The sequence below is a fragment of the Apostichopus japonicus genome, chromosome 23 (genome assembly GCF_037975245.1).
Source record: "Apostichopus japonicus isolate 1M-3 chromosome 23, ASM3797524v1, whole genome shotgun sequence".
Classification (NCBI taxonomy): domain Eukaryota; kingdom Metazoa; phylum Echinodermata; class Holothuroidea; order Aspidochirotida; family Stichopodidae; genus Apostichopus; species Apostichopus japonicus.
In genome coordinates, this window is record NC_092583.1 from 15,478,357 (window position 1) to 15,502,651 (window position 24,295).

General features: G+C 36.7%; 1 protein-coding gene across 2 annotated transcripts in view; it reads left to right on the forward strand.

The window, feature by feature from the left end:
• The first annotated feature begins 10,209 nt into the window (after nt 1-10,209).
• The window catches only part of LOC139964551 (prolyl endopeptidase FAP-like), a 251,697-nt gene continuing 237,611 nt past the window's right edge, over nt 10,210-24,295 (forward strand). The window contains exon 1 of one of the 2 annotated variants that reach the window (XM_071966206.1): nt 10,210-10,914. In XM_071966206.1, the coding sequence (XP_071822307.1) occupies nt 10,771-10,914 (144 nt within the window). In that variant the 5' untranslated portion in view covers nt 10,210-10,770. The remainder of the gene's footprint in view (nt 10,915-24,295) is intronic. The other variant, XM_071966207.1, reaches the window with a different exon arrangement.

Below are 24,295 nucleotides of genomic sequence, written 5' to 3' on the forward strand. Positions count from 1 at the left end.
GACTGGCTCTTAAGCACCGATAATTCTCTGCATGCGTTTAGTTTATAAGACCATGGAGGTAAAACTGTTTTTACCTCCATGATAAGACTTCGCTGGACTTCTCTATAACTCGTCTTTACAAGTCACAATACTATTTAGTGACGTTGCTGTCATGTAGGCTGGCTCATAGTCTGAAGTATTGTTACATTGTAATGACTAACAAGGTAGGGGGGTTTGTTTTGTTTGAATAAAGGACCCAGCGATACCCTTGAAGTATATTGAGATATCTGGACGATGCGAATCCGTGACGTCACAACCAACCATGTTGTATGTATGTATGTATGTATGTACATATGATCTTCCCGCAAGCAGGAACTCGGCGAAAGAAGCCATAGAGGCTTGTAGACTCGCAAGCTGACCGAAGCCAATCTCTCGGCACACATCCATTTAACGTCCATGTCGGGAAGTTGTTATTGAACAACACCCTTGCCAGACGACACACATTGCTGTTGGCGGGGAATCGAACCGGGGATCTCATGACTGGGAGACGCCGGCGTTAACCACTAGGCTATACACTCCGCCGTGTTCGTACTGTTTACAAATGTTCGTACTGTTTACAAATTTTGGGAGGGCTTGTGGTAAGTTTCAAATTATTGGGTTATCTATTGTAAATATGAAAAACATTTGAACTATTCTTTAAAATTGGCTGACCTGATTATTTCAACACAGAGACCATGTTGTCTGTTCCTCATATGCAACAATCAGCTCAGTTGGGAAATATAAGATAGTTTTGACCTCAAATTACAATGTTTACAATGAATTACAAGACATTCAAGGACATTCAATTTTGAATACCATCAATAATATGAAGTTAACTAATAACCAAACTTAAGAAACTTGATGACCTGTTATCGCCACTGGGAATGCCCAAATATTATTATGATCACATGAGTCAGGTTCTATTTGTAAGATTACCAGAACTGGGAATGTAACCATGCTTAACATGTTTTTTTTTCATGATTGGTTGTCGTATTAACGCACTATTTTATGATAACCATTGAACATTAGTAAAGGCATGAAGTAACGATTTTTAAGTTTTAGTAGAGAATGACTAATATGTGTAGACTTACAATAAACCTCCACCAGTACTTGAGTATACAAGGAAGGCAGTGCAAAGGGACGGCACCATGTTATGATATACGTGTGTCGACTAACCATATCCAGTGATACATAACTTAAACATTATGTGCTGATCTCATAGACCACTCCATCAGCACTCACGTGTAAAAAATAATCACCGAGTGATTCTCACTGAAGAATGCTTTACGAAAAAACATGTGCTGACCTACAAGACCACTCCATCAGCACTCACGTGTAAAAAAAAACACCCAGTGATTCTCACTAAAGAATGACTCACAATGCATTACTAAAGAACAAGTGCAAACCTAAAAGACCACTCCATCAGCACTCGCGTGTTAAAAGAAAGCACTCAGTGATTCTCACTAAAGAATGACTTACAATGCATTACTAAAGAACATGCGCAAACCACCTACAAGACCACTCCTTCAGTACTTACGCGAAAAAGGGACAGAATGCCTTACGTGTGGACTCGACACATCCGGTAATCCATCGCTCAAAAGGAGCACGTGAGAATTTCGTAAAATATGGAACGAATCGTCATATGAATTAATACATTATTAAACGTTCCCTTCCCAAATGTTAACATTGACTACAGGTATAGATGACACTGTCCTGCTTCTGAACTTGTTTTCAAATCTATGCTGGCGTCACACTGTCCCGAAGTTGACACCAGATGGACACACGATAAAGAAAATGTTCAAATTCGGCTCTGATCGTAAAAACATCGGGCCTTTCGTTAGGGCATCTTAAGCCATCGCATGACCGCCGGTGGAGTTTTTCAGGCTCCGACAGCAACTTCGTGAGCGGTGGCAAAATCTTTGGCATGCCAAAAAATTACCGGAAGACCTTGCGAAGGTTCATTTTCGTGTTGAATTCGTGTGTCCATTTTGCCCTTCGTGAGGGCATCTTATCAAATCGTGTCATCTTTGTTTTTACTTCGTATGATCATCGGTGCCATCGGGCATTTTCGCCTCACGAAGACAATACGAAGGAAACAAGAAGCTGCCCGATTGTCTTATGAAGGCAACACGAATACGTGAAGCCCTCGCAATACCGTCGAGTAACCATCGTATTATAGTACGATGACATCGAGATGGGACCACGGTGTCGCCGAATTTGAGAACCTCAAGCGTTTCCCAGGTGTCATGGTAACGTGGACATATAAAGGCCAGCCTCGGTGCATCTTCCTCAGTCAGTCCTAAGCAACTCTACAGAGTAGAGGCGTGTGTAACTCCCAAAGCTACAATCACAATCACAACTAACCACAATTCAGTTCCTGCAGAATGGCATACTTTGGTGATGAGACAACCAGGAAAAAGAAAGCAGCAGCATTGATTCTTTTGATGTACCTCAGAGAACATGATGAGCACTTCTTACGGGCCCAGCACCTCCTCTTACAATAAGAAAGCATTATTTTATTTCACTTTGTCATTTCTTGCTATTTGCCTTTCTAGCATTCGACAATGTACTAATCAATACGTCGTCGTGTAGCCATCGTGTGGCCTTCGTGTGGCATTCGTGTATCCTGCGGGTAAACTACTTAAATAGAAATGCACATCTTCGTGTTGCCTTCATGTGTGGTTCGGGTGCCATCGTGTGACCTTCTGTAGGCATCGTACTTGCTTCGGCTGTTGATTGGCTGTTGACCAAGTTCGGGGCCATCTTGGTGCGAAATTCAAAATTCCATATTCGTATGGCCATCTGGTGTCAACTTCGCGACAGTGTGACGCCTGCATAACGACAAGACTCGTTCGAGGTGTTACAGTCTTGTCCAACACAAGACTTCGTTAACCAAATTTTCATTTTTTGTTCTTTTAAAAAATATATACAGTTACATATGAACAATTGATATCTTTCGTACCATGTCTTAAGTCCTGTCTGTTAGACAGGCATTTGATGACCTCACTGTAGTTTTTTTCAATACGGTTTCTCTTTGCATTAGGTTTAAAACAGATGTAATTTTAGAATAAACTCCAGGTTAGAGTAGAAATGTATATGGTGAGGAATTAAAATGATTTAGTTTACAACTGTAAATGTAAATACTCACAGTATAAGATAATGAAATTCATAGGGTAATCAAAATGGAGATTATATCTAAAGAAAGAAATCCTTCTTGGATAAAATAAACTGCCTTCCGAATTAAAAAAATTATTCAATATCAAGAAGAACAAAATGAAATAATAGGACAAGCCCAAAGCATGTGATCCAGTGTCTTATACTGTTTGTTTACGAAAGGCACATGAGAGCAAAAGCTTTTTCTTCTTCATTAAATGTAGAAGACGAGATGTACCAAGAAAACGATGAAGAAAACGAAATTGAAAATAAACCACTTTTCTTTCAGAAAGAGCTGACAACGAGAACGGAGTCTTAAAAAATTATATTCAAATCGTCGCCATCTGTTAAATTGAACGATTCATTCCACTTTTTAAGTGATCTTGGTGGTCGTACTACAATATGATCAATCAGTTTTCTATAAAGCAATTTGTGAAATGTTGTCATGCTTCAATAAGTTTCTATAATTATAGCTTTCAGTATTTAAATCTAAGATATTACTTTTCTAGATACTGGGAATCGCTAACATTAACCCAAAGTAATTCGTGAAAGGATAATTATTGATTTTGTAATTTATACAAACAAAAAACAGTATAAGCTCACTTAATTCCATTGTTTTCAAAGAAGATTTTTCACATACATGACACCAGCTCTGTGAAAGCGTCTTGTTAAAGAACCATTGATCCATTTGTTTTAATTAAATAATTAATTAATTATTCCATACAATTTGATTACCAAACGTATTTTCAGGTTTAGTAAAGTTCATTGAATTCCAGGCAAAACAAATTTGTCTTATGAAAACGTTTTCAAGAAGCAGAACATCTTCAGACATGTTTTATTACAATTCAAAGGAAGCTTTCCATCGTGAAGGGGAAAAGGTAAAAATCAAAATCAGATTTCTATAAAACACGTTAATTTTAGTAGGCAAACATGTTATATTTTACTAGTTATACTGTAATCTATACAGATACATTATACTATAATAAACACGTTATAATATATAAAACACGTTATATCACATAAAAACACGTTATACTATATACAAATACGTTATACAAATACGCCATATCACACGAAAACACGTTACACTATATAGAAACACGTTATACTATATAGAAACACGTTGTACTATATACAAACACGTTATACCACATAAAAAACACGTTGTACTATATAAAACACGTTATACCTCATAAAACACGTTATATTATATATACAAACACGTTATACCACATAAAACACGTTGTACTATACAAACACGTTGAGTCCACATACAAACACCTTATACTATATATAAACACGTTTTACCACATAAAAACACGTTGTACTATATACAAACACGTTGTACTATATACAAAGACGTTGTACTATATACAAACACGTTCAACACTACAAATACGTGATACTCTACCAATATACGTAGAAACTTTACAAATAGGTTATAGGCCTGCTGTAAGCATCATTATATATACGTTATGCTATGCAAACACCTTATAGTAAATGCATTGTAGTATTCCAATACTTTATACTTTACAAATACATTATAATTAACAAACACATTATACTGTATACAAGCACTTTACACTATCCAAAAGACGTTATACTATCACATACGTTATAACTTAATACGTGAAAAAAAGGGCATACTATACTAAACAAGCACGTTAAACTAAACAAACACATTAGAATATGCAAAATGAAGCAAGTTGCTTTAAGTAACTTATATGTCTTTGCTATTAGGATCCTTACTCTTCACCTCACACTACATTATCTGTCTGTAAATCATCTTCACACGTTTGATGAACGAACTTCGGAGCTAAGTAAAGTAAATACAGCAGAAGTAATGCTATTATGCACAGTACATCATTGCATTCTGTATAAAGGGCAACCAAAAGTCCCTTAGCCAGTTCATTTCAGATTTATCACGTTTGATAGGATTGCATTTTGTCACTTGAGATTGTCTTGGATAAATAATTTACAAGTTTCTTTGGTATTCGTCTCCTAAGATACTGTCTATTCTTAGTTGAAACGATTTCACTCCGGTGATGAAATAAAAAAATATATTTCAAGGCCTGCAATAAATTAACTCTATCCCTGTGTCTGAAAACTCAGACCTAATTCCATACGTGTTTTTAGTAGTTATGTTTTAAGTCTATAGCTCCAATCCTCGTGGCATTCTAGCTTTCCTTTATTTCTTGCTTTATACAAGGTCAATTTCATTTAACTATTTTATCTTTAGATTAACTCTCCCAAACATAAGCTCTGTTTTCAGATCGGTAGCTCTATTTTGTCAGGTATTTCTCTGTATTAGCTCTATTTTGTTATATACTATATATTTACTCTATTTTGTCAGGTATACTGTATACTACCTATACTTATCAGTTACTATATTAGGTCAGTTTTAAGGTTCTACCTATTAGCTCTATTTTGCCAGGTATTTCTCTGTATTAACTCTATTTTGTTATATACTATGTATTTACTCTATTTTGTCAGGTACCGTATACTATACTTATACTTATCAGTTACTATATTAGCTCAATTTCAGATTCTACGTATTAGCTCTATTTTGCCAGGTATTTCTCTGTATTACCTCTATTTTTTTTATGTACTATGTATTTACTCTATTTTGTCAGGTACTGTATACTACCTTTACTTATCAGTTACTATATTAGCTCAGTTTTCAGGTTCTACGTATTAGCTCTATTTTGTCAGGCATTATATATTAACTCTATCTTGTCAGGTAGGATATATACTATACATAAACTCTTTTCTGCCAGGTACTGTAAATAAGATACATTTTTTCAGATACTATCCTTAGTTCTATTTTGTCAGGCATACTCTGTACTAGCTCTATTTTGTCAGATATAATATATTTGCTGAGTTTTTTCAGATTTTAAACATTAGCTCTTTATTGCCAGGTATGCAATGCCTTAGCCCTATTTATCAGGGACTTTACATTACCTCTATTTTTCAGGTATTTTATTAGGCCTAGTTCTGTTTTTTTTTAAATACATTAGTTCTGTTTCGTTAGTTCCAGTAGCTCTGTTTTCCCAGGTACACTGTTTATGTTTTCTGTTTTACTCTGTTTCTGTACTCCATTAGCTCTATATCACAAATTTAAAAGAAATAAAGCTCGCCTTTTGTTTATACTATACTAATTTGTACTGTCGAAGATGCGTATTTACCAATACTGTCCCCAATTTGTAAACTAGGAACTTGACCAGCGAATGTTTATACAAATTCACCCCAGAAAGTGATAAGTTTTCTTCGATTGTCTTTCATCAGCTTATAGTAGTATTTTTTAATACTCTTTGAGACGTAACATAATTCTTGGCTGGCCTAAAATAAGATTTACATATTCAGCTTTGTGTCGGGATAAATTCCTAGCAGAAACATTTCAACCAGGCTCAATGAAATTTCTGTTCTAATGTTTTCCAAGTCATGAGTTCATCAAAAATGTCCGATGAATTTATTCCTTGATAGCAAAATTTAGCGCTACGACTCTGCAACTATAAGAATTTTATCCTTTCTCTCGTGTAACATGAAATCGATTACTGTGTTTACTGTGAAATTAATGCCAAACAATGGAAATAAATTGGAATAATTCATCTGTCTTTGGGAAGGGTAATAGCTCCCTCTATTTCATCCGGAGTCTCTAAAGATCATGAATTTGATGGATCGATAACGTAATGGTGGGAACCACACATAGTGGATAAGATAAACATATTATCCACATAGTTTAGCACTGTACAACAACAGTGCATACACGTTTGTAGGTAGTTATGACTCATATATAGACAAAGCACCTTATCGATAATGATAGGGAAAATGTATGTTTGAATTGCACAATAGTACATGGCAACACATAGGCCTAATCTCCGTTCTTAATTTACTATCGCTAGGCCTGAATACAGAAACTTTTGTGTCACACAATGTATGATACAAGACGTCTTGTTTATGTTGGTATCATTTTGCGAGGCATTTTAAATTATATTCCAAATTTTTTCTTTCCTGGTTCGATTTTGAAAGTATGAAGTGATAGTCCAGGATTATATGAAACCTTATATTCTTTGTTTATGCGGCCGAGTATGTTATCGTCAGATATGGGAACAAATATCGGAAAATGCAGATTTTTTTATGAAATGAAACTTTGAAAGTCAGATGGTGATTGGTTTCGGCACATGCGCAATGCTATCGACTCAAACGAAAATCTAACCTAGATGTATGCATTGAACACAATAACATGATAATAATGATAATCAGCAGTTATTTTTACGACGCTTAAGCGACCAGAATTACAACTTACACGTCGGGTGGCTTCCAAGTTAACATTTTTGAACTGAAATTTTGGAATCTTTTCAATTTTAGAAAGTCATTTCAGGTGGGAAAACCGTAAATTGCTATTGGATGAAAAACCCAACTTACTATGACCCGGCTGGGTATCGAACCCGGAACCTCCCGATTGCTAAGCCTCATTGCTAACTGCCACCGCCTTTATCCACTCGGCAACGGTAACACATACTTCATGTGTGTAATAATAATAAAAAAACATGCACTCTTCTGACGTAAAAAACATTCTTTATTGTGTTTAGTCTGACGTCATATAGAAGAGAACTGACCGTCATCGTAAAGTGCTCAATATTGGCAGTACATTTAAATATTATGCTACCATTGATCTTTGCTACAGGCTGTGAATCTATACAGATAATGAATTAGAGATAAATAGATGCCTCGGTGAGTGTAAAATAACTTGAGGGCGGTCGTGACCATATTTGTTTTTCTTTTCTCTAGCATATTTGAGGCCACACCGGTGACTCTCTTTAAACATACAACTTATACCAGACACCGGTGTCACGTGATTCCATACGTCATCGCGACCCTGGAGACTGACCCACGGTTCGATGCATACCGGGTTGAGAAACACATTAAAAGCGCCATTAGTGTTATGACGTCATGATTGCATCATCACTCCTTCCTTCCACATTACGTTTTATACACTAGTTTTCTTTTCCCACTGTCATGGCAACACTATGCAAGAAAGATCTGTACGGATATAACTGCGGTTGTCACAAAGCATAAATCAAATAATAATATGTGATCGAAATTATACCCATAACTTGAAGAAAAGCACGGCAACGGTAGCAAAAAAATTAAATGAAAAACAAGCTATGAAATAAGAAACGGACAACCCTTAGTCACGAATCTGGAGGATATCGAACCTGAATCATATTATTTATTAATTTTAATGACATATAAAACCATAAAGTCAAAAGATCGACTGATTTCTTGCCATGCATTATATAAGCACGTTCAATATTAAACTGCAATACAAGATTTTCAAGTTTTGATCACATTTGACTTACAGTAAATCACCAAGGATCCGACGCTAATGAGGACCTGTTCTAACAAGTAAATGAAGTTCATTCAAAGTTTTCATTTTGAAATAATCGATCGTGTCTATATCGTTATCAGACATTTTGGTGAACTCATATGACATTTGACATTCAACCATTCAACCTTGGACTACTTAAAATGCAGACACATACATAAGTATCAATTAAACCACCCTGTCCTTCAACTAATCGTGCCGACAAGCCTAAGAGTCAGAAACACACGCACACCTGTATACCCACATATTTACACTGCACACTGTTACCATCGTATAAATTCCTGTTCACTTTCAGAAAAGAAATCGAAATTTTTCATTAAAAGGGCACCTTTTAATAACACTCAATAAAAGAGCACTTGTTATTAAAAGAAAAAATGTTAGAGGATACACTTCATTAATAAAAAGAGGCACTTCTAATTTATGGAAAAGGGCCACTTCTCATGTTTTTCACACACTGGAGGAGAGCCCGTGTCCTGCTACCCCTTCACCACCCCCCCCCCCTCTAATGTGAGCCTTCATGATAGTTTGATTATATTCCTGTTTAATTTGACAACAAATTGTGTTCGTAAAAACAAATAAATAACAAAAACAAGAAAAACAAAGACACCAAGTTTTGACCGTGATGTTTGTTTAGCACGCCATTCTTTTGTGTATTTTCTTTTCTACTGTTTTCCACCCCCTTTTCTCTTTAACTCAAATTGCAGCTTTTAAAGTCTGCATAAGAAATACCCATGGAAATCGCTATGCCACTTAATAATGAAGAAATATTGGGGTACAAAAAAATAATTTCTAAATGTATCTCATGTCAACGTTTTTTCCTTCTTAAAACTATAAAGTAATGGCCAATAACATAAAAAACAAAGAAAAAAAACTCTGAAAATAAAGGTCGAGTCCATTTTTTTTTTTTTTTTGGGGGGGGGGGTAATAATGTATTAATACACCTCTCTTCTCAAGAATACCTTTAGGCTACAACTATGTTTCAATCCAATTTTATTTTCGAGGAGAAGATATTGAGAAAGGGGGGAAAGGAGAGAGCGAGAGATATGTAGATAGATAGAGAATGTGAAGAAATGAGAAACGGGAACACAATTATTAGGAAGACAAGAATATTACGCTTCGTCTCACCAAATAAAGGTATGACTTATTTTGAGATTCATACACCTGCCATGGAGCCTCCAGCTTTGATATGTAAGAATTCAATGCTCTAGGTTAGATGAGTACCTGGATTTCAACTATAGTTATACATATAAACGTTCCCTTCAAACTTATTTGGCTTACTCCTAAGGATATACCCGAAAGGATATGTATTTCCTTGAAAATAAGAAGAATAAAATAATGCATTTCCTTCGCATTTATTCTTCTCAAATAAGGAACATTTCCTATGAATACTTTTCGAGCTGGGATATGGATAAAGCAAGAAATAAAATAAACAGATAACCTTATGTATTTTAGTATCGCTTCCAAATTATCAAAGCAATTGCTAAACTTTTATCATATATTTTACCGCGACAAAAAGACAGTATAGTCATTTTCAAATACAGAGCACGCGGTTCATGCACGAGATCTTTCATACTGGCGTATGTGTATACTGTTGTCCGTTCAATTCCCTCGATTCATGTGTTATGCAATGATCTTTGCCGCCTGAAACAGTTAGTAGGCTTTCGTACCATCCGGTAATTAAAACGCCACTGTTAATTAGACAGTTTCAGTAGTAGTAGAAATCCTGTGTACCAACGAGGACACGTCGGGCAGATGACTGAACGATTCTAATAAATTTATCCCTGTGCGAATTTCAATGACTTTCTGGCAAGCGTTTGTCTTTTGGTGGAATGCTCTCCCGTTCTTGTGTATAAATATACGTATTATACACGCGCTAGCAGTGCCGTACGATAAGTGAAATACTGCTCAATATTATTATTACACGAGCAATCTTAAAAGCTCAATTGTGAAATTTCTTTTTGGAGTTTATATTCTCGTGCGCTCACAGCTGTAAAGGAGTGTGGATACTTTGTGGTATAGGGAAAGCATTATATCATTTTATTAGTAATTGCTTTGTGTTTAATTTACAGGTTGTTCTTTTCTTAAACTGTGTAACTCAATTTTGCCTTTTTCAGATCAACTCAAGACTGGTAAACTTCACGCCGTTCGGAATATATATTGGAATATAAATTTGGAATAAATTCTCTTGGAAAGTTTGTTACGGAATAATCATGAATCAAGTCGCGGGAAGCGGAGGTGGTGCAGGTCAGTCCAACTTCCGGAAGCACCCTAAGCTGAAGATGAAAGGGAAGAAGAATCAAACACCTGCGGGTCCAGCTCATCGCGATGGCGTCGTTGTGATTGATCTGAATGAGGTATGTTGTAATGTAGGCTAAATCATGTATGGTAGGGCATAGTCTATACTATGTTGGATACCCATGCATGGTATATTATAGCCTAGACTATGTGTAACCATGTATGGTATAGCATAACCTATATTATGTGTTCATATGCATGGTATAGCATAGTCTATACTATGTTGGTTACTCATGTATGGTATAGTATAGCCTTTACTATGTGTTACATATGCATGGTATAGCATAGACTATACTATGTTGGTAACCATGTATGGTATAGTATAGCCTATACTATGTGTAACCATGTATGGTATAACATAGCCTATACTATGTTTTACATATGCATGGTCTATCATAGTCTATATTATGTTGGTAACCATGTATGGTATAGCATAAACTATGATATGATGGTAACCATGTATGGTATAAAGTAGCCTATACTATATGCGTAACCATGTATGGTATAGTATAGCCTATACTATGTGTAACCATGTTTGGTATAGCATAGCCTATACTATATGTGTAACCATGTATGATATAACATAGGCTATACTGTGTAACCATGTATGGTATAGCGTAGCCTATACTATGTGTAACCATTTATGGTGTAGCATTGCTATACTATGTTGGTAACCATGTATGGTATTGCATAGGCTATACTATATGTGTAACCATGTGTGGGAAACTTTACTTTCATAACAAGAATTACATCATAGCACATACAGGTGGACGAACCTCAAATTTAATATTGCCACTTTGATTAAACTTTCGTACCTTCTAAAATGTTGTCAAACTTGAACCCACGTTGAAGTATTAATGCTGTAGACTACCAGTGTTGATTGTACTGTGCTATGATAACCTGTGTGTGTAAATATGTGTTGGTACGGTATAGTTGGGTCTTCTTTTCACATGTGTAGTTTTATATACCGTAACGTCACACCATATATATACTATAGTCATTGACTGTCCTACGAGAAAGTGATTGTCTTCACGATTGATTGATTACAACCGCGTGTTACATGTATGCAAACATGAATACCAATTAATACATTCATAAATCCAACAAGCAAACAACAAAAAACCCTTAAGCTAACAAGAACACAGTTTATAGGCAAGAACCAGTTTGTACCAAGTTCGTGTTAGTTAAATTAAAGTAAATAATTTTATAAAAGACTATATACCAGTACATGTTTTTTTTCTTTCTATATTGCCAAGTGTTGTAAAAATTTAATTGCACCTCTATAACCTTTACAGAGCCCCGTACAAATGGTATGCATCCTGCATCAATCGTAAAAATAGAAGGTAAATATTATGAATTGCCATTAGGATGGAAAGTGTGGTAGTATTAATACTTAAGGCTATTCATATGTAAACTAAATATAGGCTATATATGGTGTAACACGTATCCGTTTGAACAAAATGTATCGCTTTCGGCTTGCGAGCGAATCTTGTGTGAATGATGAATCCCAAACGTTTATTACGTTTATTATGTGCTGTAAGCCAGGGCTATTAATTCATAATGGAATCTACGTAACGCAGTTTGGGTACAGTAAAACTGGTGTATACTATGTATGAATCATTATAGGGTACACGTTTTATCGTATTAAGCGTGCGTTATTAGCGTTAATGGGTGATTAATGCGTGGAAGAGGAATGTTAAAGAGACATGGGAGAAAGTTAAGTAAAAATGATGACTTTCTACAAACCACTATTGAAAATACACAAGCCTTTTTTTTAAATGGCACATTGTGTATGAATAAGGTTATTTAGGCCCACACAAGGAAAGTATCAGTGGTTGAACGGACGCTTTTGATATACATGCAGGAGGTTAAAACAGTTACCTGGTAACGATATCAGCCGCTTGTAAATTCCTGTTCATGTAAGAACATTTTGAGGTCCCAAAATTAAGGAAGAGTTGCTTCTATAAGCGCAACTTTAACTGTTAGACGACCCCCCCCCCCCACATCACCTTATGTGTTTATCCGATTTCAAGGTTTGAATTATTACCATATATTTATGAAAGAGGCTGTAGCCTAGGTACAAAGGAAGGCCCTGATATTTGCTCACATTGGTTTGATGTTGGTGTTGGTGGGATGTGAGGGGATGGGGGTTGTTTAAGTGGGAGGGGAGTGTAATGGTGGGCTGTAGTCATTTTGAGTATGCAGTAAATTATAGACGGTAAAACAAGGGGTGGGGGAATCATGGACTTATATGGTAACAGAGAATCAAATGTTGGACAAAACTGAAGAACATTCTGAAAAGAGATCTGTAAGTGATTCAGACTCGGTAGTTTATGTCAGAGTGTTAGGGGGGGGGTAGTGAAGGGGTGCTAGGAAGGGAGGGGATGTAAGGGAGGGGATGGTAGGGAGGGGATGTAAAGGAGGGAGCGGTGGTAGGGGGAGGTGATGCATGGAGGTTGACGAATAGAAGTCCTGGAGATCTTTGATGCTTCTTTGAACACTTGTATACAAAATATAGCCAGCAAAAACGAGATGCCCAAACCTGGCACCCAGCATCAGTTCAAGGTTCATGTAACAGGGTTTAGTCATTTCATTGAACAGATTGAGAGATTTGAAGTGGTACGGTCATGCGATACTATGGTTGTTATATACGTCATGGAATCAGAAGTAATTTTTGAGGAGGGACAGGAAGAAACAATGGTTGGAGCAAATGGTCGGAGAGAACCAAACTGCAACTTTACCTATATATTGAGCAATATGCATGGTATGGCCGATTGCTTGCTCAAAGCCTTAACGCCCCTGCAGGAGTGCAACATTCTAGGCCTTTTCTCTTATCGATAGCCGGACGAAAAGATTTCGCGGGCCGGATTTGGCCCACGATCCGCTTATAGTGAACCTCTTTGTTGTTATTTTGTTTTTTGTATAAAAAAACATTACTATTATGTCTACTATATTCATTCCATTTGTTCTAGTCATCTCAGCTCTGGGTAACAAGCGTTTCAGATCTGATCTTCTTAATCTTCTTAATCTTCCAGAAATCAATGTCAATATGATGGAAATCAAATCATAACATATAAAAACACGCAACAAAACACATATGTGCAGTCTGTCGACATTTGATGTGAACGATCAACGCTTAATTTGTCATATAGTGTTGTCATAATGTCATAATTTGTCACGATGTTTTGTTTCTGTACTACATAAAGCAGAAATAGCCAAAACAAGAGCGTAATTTGACAACTTGATGTCTTTTCTTTACAAGTTTCAAATTTTGCTATATTACCACAACAACAACAAAAAGTACAAGTTTGTATTCAGTACATATAAGAAATCTTGTATGGAGATAGCGCAAATTGACGTTCATTGTTGGCATGTCAATAACATATCCCCTGAAGGTTCAAATTACTCTTTAAATTATTAGATTAAGATGCCTTGCGCATATTTCACTAATAATTCGACAAATTTATGCGACTGTTTCCCTATTTATTCACAATAGTGGCACAAATTGTACGTTTACCAGATAAGCCTAAAAACTTAGCCAGCGAAACCGAAATAACAGTCTGTTGTATAGACATGGTTGAGATTATTTTTTTTTCTCAATTGCTTTGAAATTCAAAGTAATTCCGATATTGTGATAACCTGTGTATTTGCAGAGATGTGTTTTGTTTTTTCTTATTCTGTCTTTCGAAATAAATTGTCGTGACCAAGTTGTCTATGAGGGTAAATCATCTCAGCTTGAATTAAAGTTCTTCAATAAAATCTACGTTTTCATGCCGATATGGACGTCTGGGACTCATTTGCAATTCAAATTTGAGAATTGTAGACATGTATCTGAAGAACTATATATACATTTGATTCCAAAAAAAAAGACTATAAAAAAAAACCAAATTCCTTCCCCAGAAAGGCCCCATAATTTGAAGAACATGAACCGAGAAGGCATAGAACTTTACATACATTGGCATGTAGTATACATTTGAGATATGAGACCAATTTGTGTCACAAATCGAAATATTCATGGACTTCTGTTTAGATAAAAAAAAACCTAACCAACCCAATACACGTCAAATACATATATATACCTAGTAAACTATTGAATGCAGGTTTAATGGTAAGGGGCAGGGGAGGGTGCGGTTACAAATGGGGGAACGGGAAGTTGTGTTTATTTAGTAGTCAGTGTAACGTATATAAGTATAGTTGGATATTGATCTCAGTGTGGAGATATAAGCACCTCACCCCAACGTCATCCCACCCTATCTCACCCTCACATCACCCCACACTACCCCATCCAAAATATCAATTTAGTAACACGGTGCTCGAAGTAAATAGCTATTCCAAGTGACTATAACTCGTTGAACGGTTTCCGCTAAGTAATGTGTTTAGGTTTTGTTGTCTAACGATAAACATTGAATAAATGTTTACAAAAAATTATCCTTTAATATACAGTACAGTGGTATTGTATAGTTTTAGTGTTGAAAGGATATACAACATTAGAAAGAGAGCAAGTTTGTCTGTACATGAAGTGGTAAGGGTCGGAATGCTAATCTCAACACCTAAAGTGCGGATGCAGGGGCTCTGGGGGGGGGGGGGTGGAGAAGTGAGGTTTACACATAATAGTTAAGAGGTTATAAAAACCTTGCGCGTTAATCTAATTATTGGCCGCGGACTCTATAGCCGACATATTATATGTCCCAGAATGCACAATTTTCACGTCTCAAATCTTCATATATTTCATTTATTTCATGGTTTATTTCGTGCATTTTGGGACTTCACTAAGTTATTATAAATATTTAATTTTAGTTTTTTTTTTAAATATTTAGAAGAAGAAGGGCAATGACCCCACTGGCAAGAGGTTCACAGCAATGATAACCTCGCTGGTGTGACTCCTCCCCACCACCCCATCACCCCACCACCCCACCCCTCCCCCACCCATACGAACCTGTGTAGGGGCGTAATGGGCTCTTCGAGATTTAATGCAGTTATGATATTTCAGCATTCAGTTATATCGTACGTAAAATATAAACTTCCGAAAGTGCAAGATGTTTGCATCGAACGGGAACTAGTTGCCCTGGAACATGAACAACTGGTCTTTTGATCCACATTATACAACAGCAACACTACTATGTGTCGTTGAGGCAGGACATGTACATAGGGAATATGAATGGGACACATCGAATAAAGTCGCTAATTTATATCATTCGAAAAGGAAAAAATACTAATTGATTAAAACATTTGGAAAGTATATCAAAAAACAAATTACGACTCTAATTGATAAATTACAGAACAATGCACCAATTTAACAAATGATTACTGTGAAAACAGAAAGAAAGAAAAAAGTGAAAACCTGCACACAAGTATATCGACACATTGTATATTGTCCCGTACTATTGTCCCGTACTCTTTGGCTACAATAGGTTTGCTCATGTAAAGCATATGGTACCGCATAACTGTGTTGTAGTTATTCTAGTGCAGCATGCTTAAAGTCAAGTGCATGCCTCTTGTTGCTACTGTGTAGATATTACGAAGCGACGAAGGTCTAGAAATCGGGGAAAGGAGGCCCTTCCCTTTTATTTCCGAACAAAAATATTCACTGCATATATATATTTATAAATAAACCTGTGAATGAAATCCCACACGTATAACAACCACTTCTATCAATAGTACACAGGTCTAAGGCACTCCCCATTAAAAATAACGTCAAAAGCCTTTGTAAACTTTGTCAGCTTCGAAGGCCGCAGTCGAAGTTTTTTTTCAAAATGTTTATGATAGTTTTGTTTTGTTTTACTACATAGACAAAATCAATTTATTCAGACAAAAAGTATGAAATGGACATTATTGATCGAGATAACATCCGTGGTATTGTAATGAGCTCTTTAAATCAACGATGGTTTTTGTGTTTCATTTATTATATAGAAATATATTCAGGTATGAATATTCAGGTATGAATCCCGGACTTTTATTAACAAGGGGATGTAGCTTGGGAGGGGGAGGGGGTTCTCCCTTAGAAAACAAAAAATGAAATTTTAGAAGAAAACTTGTGCATTCTGAGGTATATATAGGTTATAAATTACGTCTACACGCTAGGTTTGCTACGTATAATAACTAGTGTTAATACTTTCGTGGGTTGAAAATGGGGGGGGGGGGAGGTGGGGGTGGTGTACACCCCACACCCCTGGATCCGCTCTTGCATACTCTATCAATCAAAAATCAAATAAAAGGCAAATATTGAAAAAGAGGTAAAAGACTAATCAATAGAATGAGAGAGAGAGAAAAAATAGAGGAAAAGAAAAGCCAAAAATATAAACAAAACAATAATTAAACAAAAAACAAACAATACAATGAGGATTCTCATTGTTGAACCTCTCTGTGTCTATGTCTAACCTAAATTCATTCAGTTTCACCCACTTAACTGTGCAGGTATAGTTAGTGCATTGTTACGTAAAAGCAAACAGAAAAAGAAAAAGAAAAAACCAGGAAGAAAAATCGATTAGAAGGGTCTTTCTTGTTTCCAAAAATGTGCTATTTATTTGGCTTATCAGTCTAATCGCATGAAAACGATTAAAACTTTAAATCACCACTTTATATGCAAAATAGATTCCGGGTATCGGTAAATTTGATTTGAAAGTACTACAGACCTAGAAAATGTGTGGATCTTTGCTTTAATTGCATGAGAAAAAAAGCCTGCAATGCCAGCAATCGATTATTTCGTTTGGCTTAAATATCTTATTGGCTGTATATGTATAGGAACGTAGCATGTTGATATACAAATGTTTACCCCTCCCTCCTCCTTCCCAGGGTCGGCGAATTCGCTGCACAGGGAATAGGTTACCCCACAATTTGTGAAAAAAGGGTGCCCCCACTTATTAACAACGAATTGCCCCTTTTCGGTACAGTTCGAAATTAACCTCTTTTTTTTACTGTTTTTATTAATAAATAGTGTCCTGTTGCTATTAAAGAAAAGTTCCCATTTGTTGAACAAGGGATATAAATATGTATAATTAAAAAGTATCCCGTTGCTGAATAATTAAAAGAAAACAAGTCAAAGTTGCCTTTTTGTTAATAAACTATTCAAATACTGTAATTTGTGGTAAGGAATGTACAGATGATCCAGTTTGGAGGTAACATTATGGTTTGTCCCCTCAAATTAAAGTCACATGCCCCCCCCCATTGAAGTCCATGCTCCAACCCCCCCCCCCCCTAATGCCCCACGTTTTACCCTATGCAGCACCCTGTGTTCCCCTTTTCTCTCTTAAATATGTATCATCGTGGTGACAGATAGAACTGACACGTAGTGAATCCGTTACAAGGGCGGATCAGGATTTTCAAAAAAAAGTTGATGTAGCCCTGGGCTCGTTGAAGCCGACTCCCATTCGTGGGAAGGGGTGGGAGGTATTCTGCCCCCCCCCCCAGAAAGATTACACGTTTAGGCGTAGAATGGTTCGTTCTTATCAATATGGTCTATAATAGTCTCTACACGCAAGGTTGTGCTAAAACCTACTTATAATTTTCTGTTTGCGGGGTTGATAAAGTGTGGAGAAGCTACCTTCCCCCGGATCAGCGCATGTACTACAATATTTGTCAAGATGAGTTTTCAAATTTGTTGACCTCTTAGTCACCTTATGGTGGAACTAACTTATCTCGTGTCATATATTATACCTCTGTTGTTTGATATAGCTTTGCGACGTATTTATGAAATGTAGAAACAAACAAACAAACAATAATCACACTTTCGGGTCAGGAAGGTGAAACATTTTTGCTTCGGGGTTTCTCGGTCAATATTTATCCCTGGAATCGAAATAAATGGTCAAATATATCCACATTACTCTCCCTTGAGCAATGTATACCTACACGTACTGTTAATAATCTTAACGTTATGTTCCAGACAGAAACCTAACAGTATCAAGTACCTGGTGGATTCGAAACTTATAGAATGAAATTCCCAATAAATTTCTTCGAATCAACATAATTTCTGTGCCATAGGGGGGATATCTTGATTAAATTAATGGTCATTTGAACGACGTTATCTCAACATTAGTATCCAATTAAGAGAGCAAAGAATCAATACCGGGTTTGGGATATGGTTACAACCCACCATTTAGCCTAAATAGATGAAGTTCTTCCCACATATGTTCTTACTTTTCCGACACGACCTTTCAAGGAGGAAATTTGGAGTCGTGAACCCAAGAATAGATTGAGAAAGAATTAAGTTATGGAATACCTTTTGTACGGTGACTGGTATACGGCAGTCGCGATGTTGGACGTTTGTACGACACGCGCATACAATGTTTGCTGGTTTGGAATTTAAGGCCTATTCTGTTTGTGCTGTTTCCAAAGCAGATTGTCTTATGATAGACAACCTGTTAGTACCCGAGTCTGGTCTCAAAATGGTACTCGAGAAAATTAATCCGTACATAATACTCGTAATTATAATTTTGTGCTCGTACGAATGGTTTTGTATTTCGTTCTCGTACCCAGGGCACTGTACTCATACTAATTGTGTTGTACACTTACTCGTACCACTTGAACAGAGTACAAGTCAGTCTATGTACTCAAAGCCTTGAACTTGTACTTGACAAATTGTACTCTAACTCTCGGACTCATGATGTTTTCAGTAGTGTTTTCTGAGTACTTTACAGTAATGAACAGTGATGTACTCATAATCAAAGCCTGATACTCGCGATCACCCCCCCCCACCCCCGCCTAGTGCCCCTATACCAACCCAATCCCACACGTTCTCATTAAAATTTTCCCAATTTCATTATTATCCTCGTTTTATTTCCTTCCATTTGGATGGTTATTTTTTTCTCTCCCCGCTGTCCTTATTGTGAGCTCTCTATAACAGTCATACAGTATTTGAAACCAGTCTCATTATACATAGCGAATATTTTGTTTCAACGTGTGATACACACATTTATTCAGGAATTTATTCAAAAAGTACTTAATGAATATTCATGTTTCATTTTCTTGTCAAGCATTTATAGCACATTTTAATCGAAACGTCCTCGGACAGGATCTCAATTACAGCGTGCTCACGTCAACGAGACAATTGATACTGCTATCCTTGTGAGAGGTTTTCGAGGGGATACACCCAAGATTCAATCAGTTGCCGGTATGCATCTTACACGAAGGATACTCCAACTAAATAAGAGTCATTAAAGGGATATATCTGATTTCCCATCAAGTGGTCTTCTAGTTGTCAATAACTGTTTTTTTTTAACTGGTCCATGTTCCCAAGATAAGAATAAAATTTAGTCAATATGGTTCCGTGGCGACCATCCTCCCTCCCCCCCCCCCCCGCCTCCCGTCAAGAAAAGAGAAAAAAAATATTTGTCTGCTTCCCTAGGAAAATTGTCAGTAGTCTTTTTGTAGAGAATAGCCCCCCCCCCCCCACACACACACACACATACACCCCCTAGAAAAAACAAGTCTAGCTACGCTCTTGGTTTGATTCAATGTTCAAAGTACAAGATCATCGGTATGCATTGTTATTATACAATGAATCTTATCAATTGTCGTTATTACTGTACAAGGGGAAAGAACTTGTGATGTCAAAACGTCAATACTTGACTTTATACATTTCAATGTGAGACTTTTGTATCAAAAGATTTCGAAACAAAAATGTGTCCAATATCAATTTTCATTTTTTGAGAAATATCATCGGAGATAAGAGCCAGATAGAGTAAGAAAACAAAACATATTAATGCAGTCTCAACCCCTTACCTCTTACAACGAGACAAATAACTGTATGATCAAATGACCCAGTCAAAAAAATTATCCATATTATGAAATCCCTTAAGCGATTAGATTAAAACTTGACAAACTCTATAAATCTGTGAGATTAAAATATTTCAATCAAAAAACGAGGGAACAACCGGCGAAGTGATTGATGATTCCCGATCAATACATGCTTTAACATTCCCTCAGTGTTATATACAAAGCCGCGGCGTATATCCTGTTTGTTATTCTCCCCCATCCGAGACTATTCCTTCTGTTTTTCCAACAAATATTAATCTACCAGATGAATGCCGAGCGGAATTTAAACCAGGTTCTCATCAAACACTTCATCAGAGAAGTGTTTAGATGATAAATTGATCCCTAGGCTGTATAGTATATGTACGGTATAGAGATCTTCAATCCGCACATTGTTGACATAGTCCATGGTTTCTGACTGTCTGAGGACATACGGGTATTTTGAGCACGCGTTTCTTGAATCGCCAGTATTCTAAATAACACACTGTTTTACATACGAACGAACAATCACTCGTGTGTTTTTTCTTCTCCCTGAGTGATAAATGATATTCGTTAACATTTACAAATAATAAAGCTGATGTTAACAACTTTTCAGCATATTCAGATGAATAACATAGCTGCAAAAAGGAAGGAATGTGCTAGTGAGGGATTTAGTCCTCGAATAACCGATCGGCAAAGTCAATACTATAGGCGAATAATCGAAGAGTATCCGTATGTTGACGTCACCATGTTCTCTTCAAGAGGATTAAACGGGTAGTTCATTAAAATGTAAAAGGGCGCGTGTGTATTATATCATAATACTGTCTTGTCTGCTTTCGTTAGGTTTTCTCTTTTTCTATAGTTTCATTTCTATAGGAATTGCCTGAAGGTGTCACAGGACGGGGCATGTCTAGTGAGGTTTTCTGGTTAGAAAAACACTGTTAGGATATGAATGCGTGCAGGGAAACAGACGCATTTAATCAGTCTTGTTTTGCTGGCATGAAAACGGTACGTTTACCCATGGAGCTATAAACAGATAGCTCCATGGTTTACCGGAGCAGAAAGTACAATCGGCTTTACATGACTGGTTTATCACCATTATAGCATACCGTAAACGGTATACCGTAAACCGCGCCCCCTTTATTCTTGCAGAAAAAAATCATTCGTACAGGTCTTATGCTGTTTAATGTGAAACACAGTCGTTATATATGTTGAATAATTACAATGCATTTTGAATAGTCTTTTAGGTATACTTTAAGTACGATTATAAAGTCATGATCATCAATATCATCATGATCAACAATATCATCATCATCATCACCATCATCATCATCGTCATCATCATCATCATCATTGCAGTATTCTGTCAACCGATTTTGCTTGATGACGTCACGTTCAATAAATAAATATATTCATATCGAGTCTTCAAGAATGAAGTAGAGTTTAAAGAGGCGTGGTCGTGACGTAGTGGCTTTTAGAATATTTCTTCTGGACGTCAGAGTTTGGTACAGTACATTTCTCTGACGTCACGAAGGTGACGTCACTCAGTACTTTTACGAATGATCACCGCGACGAACATCGGCAACTTTCTCCTGTATGCAGTCTGCTACATGTACAGTTTCATATAGGGAAAGCCCAGTACACAATGAAGGGAGTGACTGTTTTATTGACAATAGGCTACCGTGAATTAGATATTTAAAGCGGAAATTAAAAGAACGGAGGTCAACATCGGTTCTTCTTTCCGACGCTTTGATGAGTGGGTTCGACGGAAAAAAAAGGCTTCGAGACGAAACGAGGTGAATTTAAAGAAAGTCGAGGGATAGGTGACAAAGACCTAACGGTTTCCTCAACACATTGTGGACACCTCCTTGAATGTCATCTCACTGCATGTCGTTTTTGCTGGTAAGTGCGTAACTTTCAGCATGCATAAACTTTTAAAAATGTTTGATATGCCTAGGTCCTCCAACCATATGTGAACAAGTCATACATTGATGTAGGCCTATAACTGAAAGTCAATTGCTTTCTCTCGATCAAGGTGAAGCAAGTACATACAGTATTCCAAGAACCTTTCAAATAATTGATTAGGAATAGGCTCATGCCTAATTTTCGTTGCTAAAGCCTCGAGGCCTAACTTCTTTGTGTAGGTTTTATTCTGTCAAGGGACCTCTTTGGACTTATTTTTAGTTATGGGCAATATCAGCATTGATTTACCTCTATGATGAACTGAAGTAGTGCCAGGGCTTTATTTTCTCAGTTTGAAACTTGTAAGATTGTATCTGAGGACAGTTTACCCTCTCATCATGAGAACAGGTGTAAAATATGTTTAGATCGAACTTGAGGTTTCCCCCTCCCACACAAGATATATTCACGTTGAAGATATATTCTAATTAGTAGGAGTTGTATGTGGATCACCAGTTAACTACAAGTTTGCATGATAAATTGCCTAGCTGGTTGTATTCAATTGCTGGAGTCACATCAGACCAAAGTTGATGAAGACTTATACATAAAAACATGTTGTTCTGTTAAGTAGCCTAAGTGGTGTGAGTGAAATTTGTGCTTTGACAGCCCTTGCAACTGCTTGTTTTTGTTACACTTTGTTGAAGGTCGTTTCACAGTGATGAAGAAGGTATTGCAGCCCTATCCCATGGTGAAGAAGAACTATTGTGTATTGATGAAGGGTGAGTATATAGTAAAGACTATCACATAGTTACTCTATGGAAGTTTCTATGGATACAGTTATCAGTGTAATTTAAATGGAATATAACTTGCAAGTTAACAGTGCTGTACAGTGTTGAGCCATCCATAGGCTACTGTCAAGTGAGGAACTATTTTCATTCTCATTTAAAGTTTCAAGAAAAGAAGAAGAAAATCAGTTAGAGTAAGCTAAGCTAAGGCCTACGGTTTCATGTATGACCTATTCCATAGTGAAGTTGGGGTATACATCCTGCTTAAATACTCTGCTAAATGTGGTTTATTAGGTCAACAATTTTGGCCATTGAAAATTCCTATATTCCATGCTTTACCAGAACTATACAAAATATTCATTACAATCTTCCCTGCCTATAGCAAATTCCACCAAGAGTACCCTGTTTTAGGCAAAAACAACACGGGAGATTGAATATCTACAGGTGTAGGTAATGCTAGCCATACTGAACGCCCCTTTGCACAAATTCATGATGAAACACACTGTACTATTTCAGTGGTCAAGCCAAATTTGTCTTCACACAGGCAAGTACTGTATTGTTGGCCATTATAGCACTTGTGTCTACAACCATGTGGTGATTGTCAATTAATTAGGTGTACTCAAGGATAATTCCTAGTGCCAGTACTTGCCAATTTGGGGAAGTTTGTGCTATCAAGTAACAAAGTATTAATGCTCAAGTGAATTTTGAGGAGGAATCTTTGCCATGTTAAATAATTCACTGGTTCGTGAATTTCTTTGTCAGGTTTTCAAAAGTAGCTCTAAATTTTGGCATGTCAACATGGGGAGAAAGGCCATAAGAGGGGGGGGGTTGTTAGGAATATAAATATTTTGCAAGAGAAGAATGCTGAGTTTAAGAGTTATTCTTCTTTCTGAAGCTGACCTTGGTTGTTGTGCTTCAAACTTGCTACAAGAGAACATGATACATGTGAAAACAGAGGTTACCCCTGGCCCCCACAATATCTCCCTATTTTATGCCCCTTGCATGTCAAGTATACCACACTGCCCCCCCC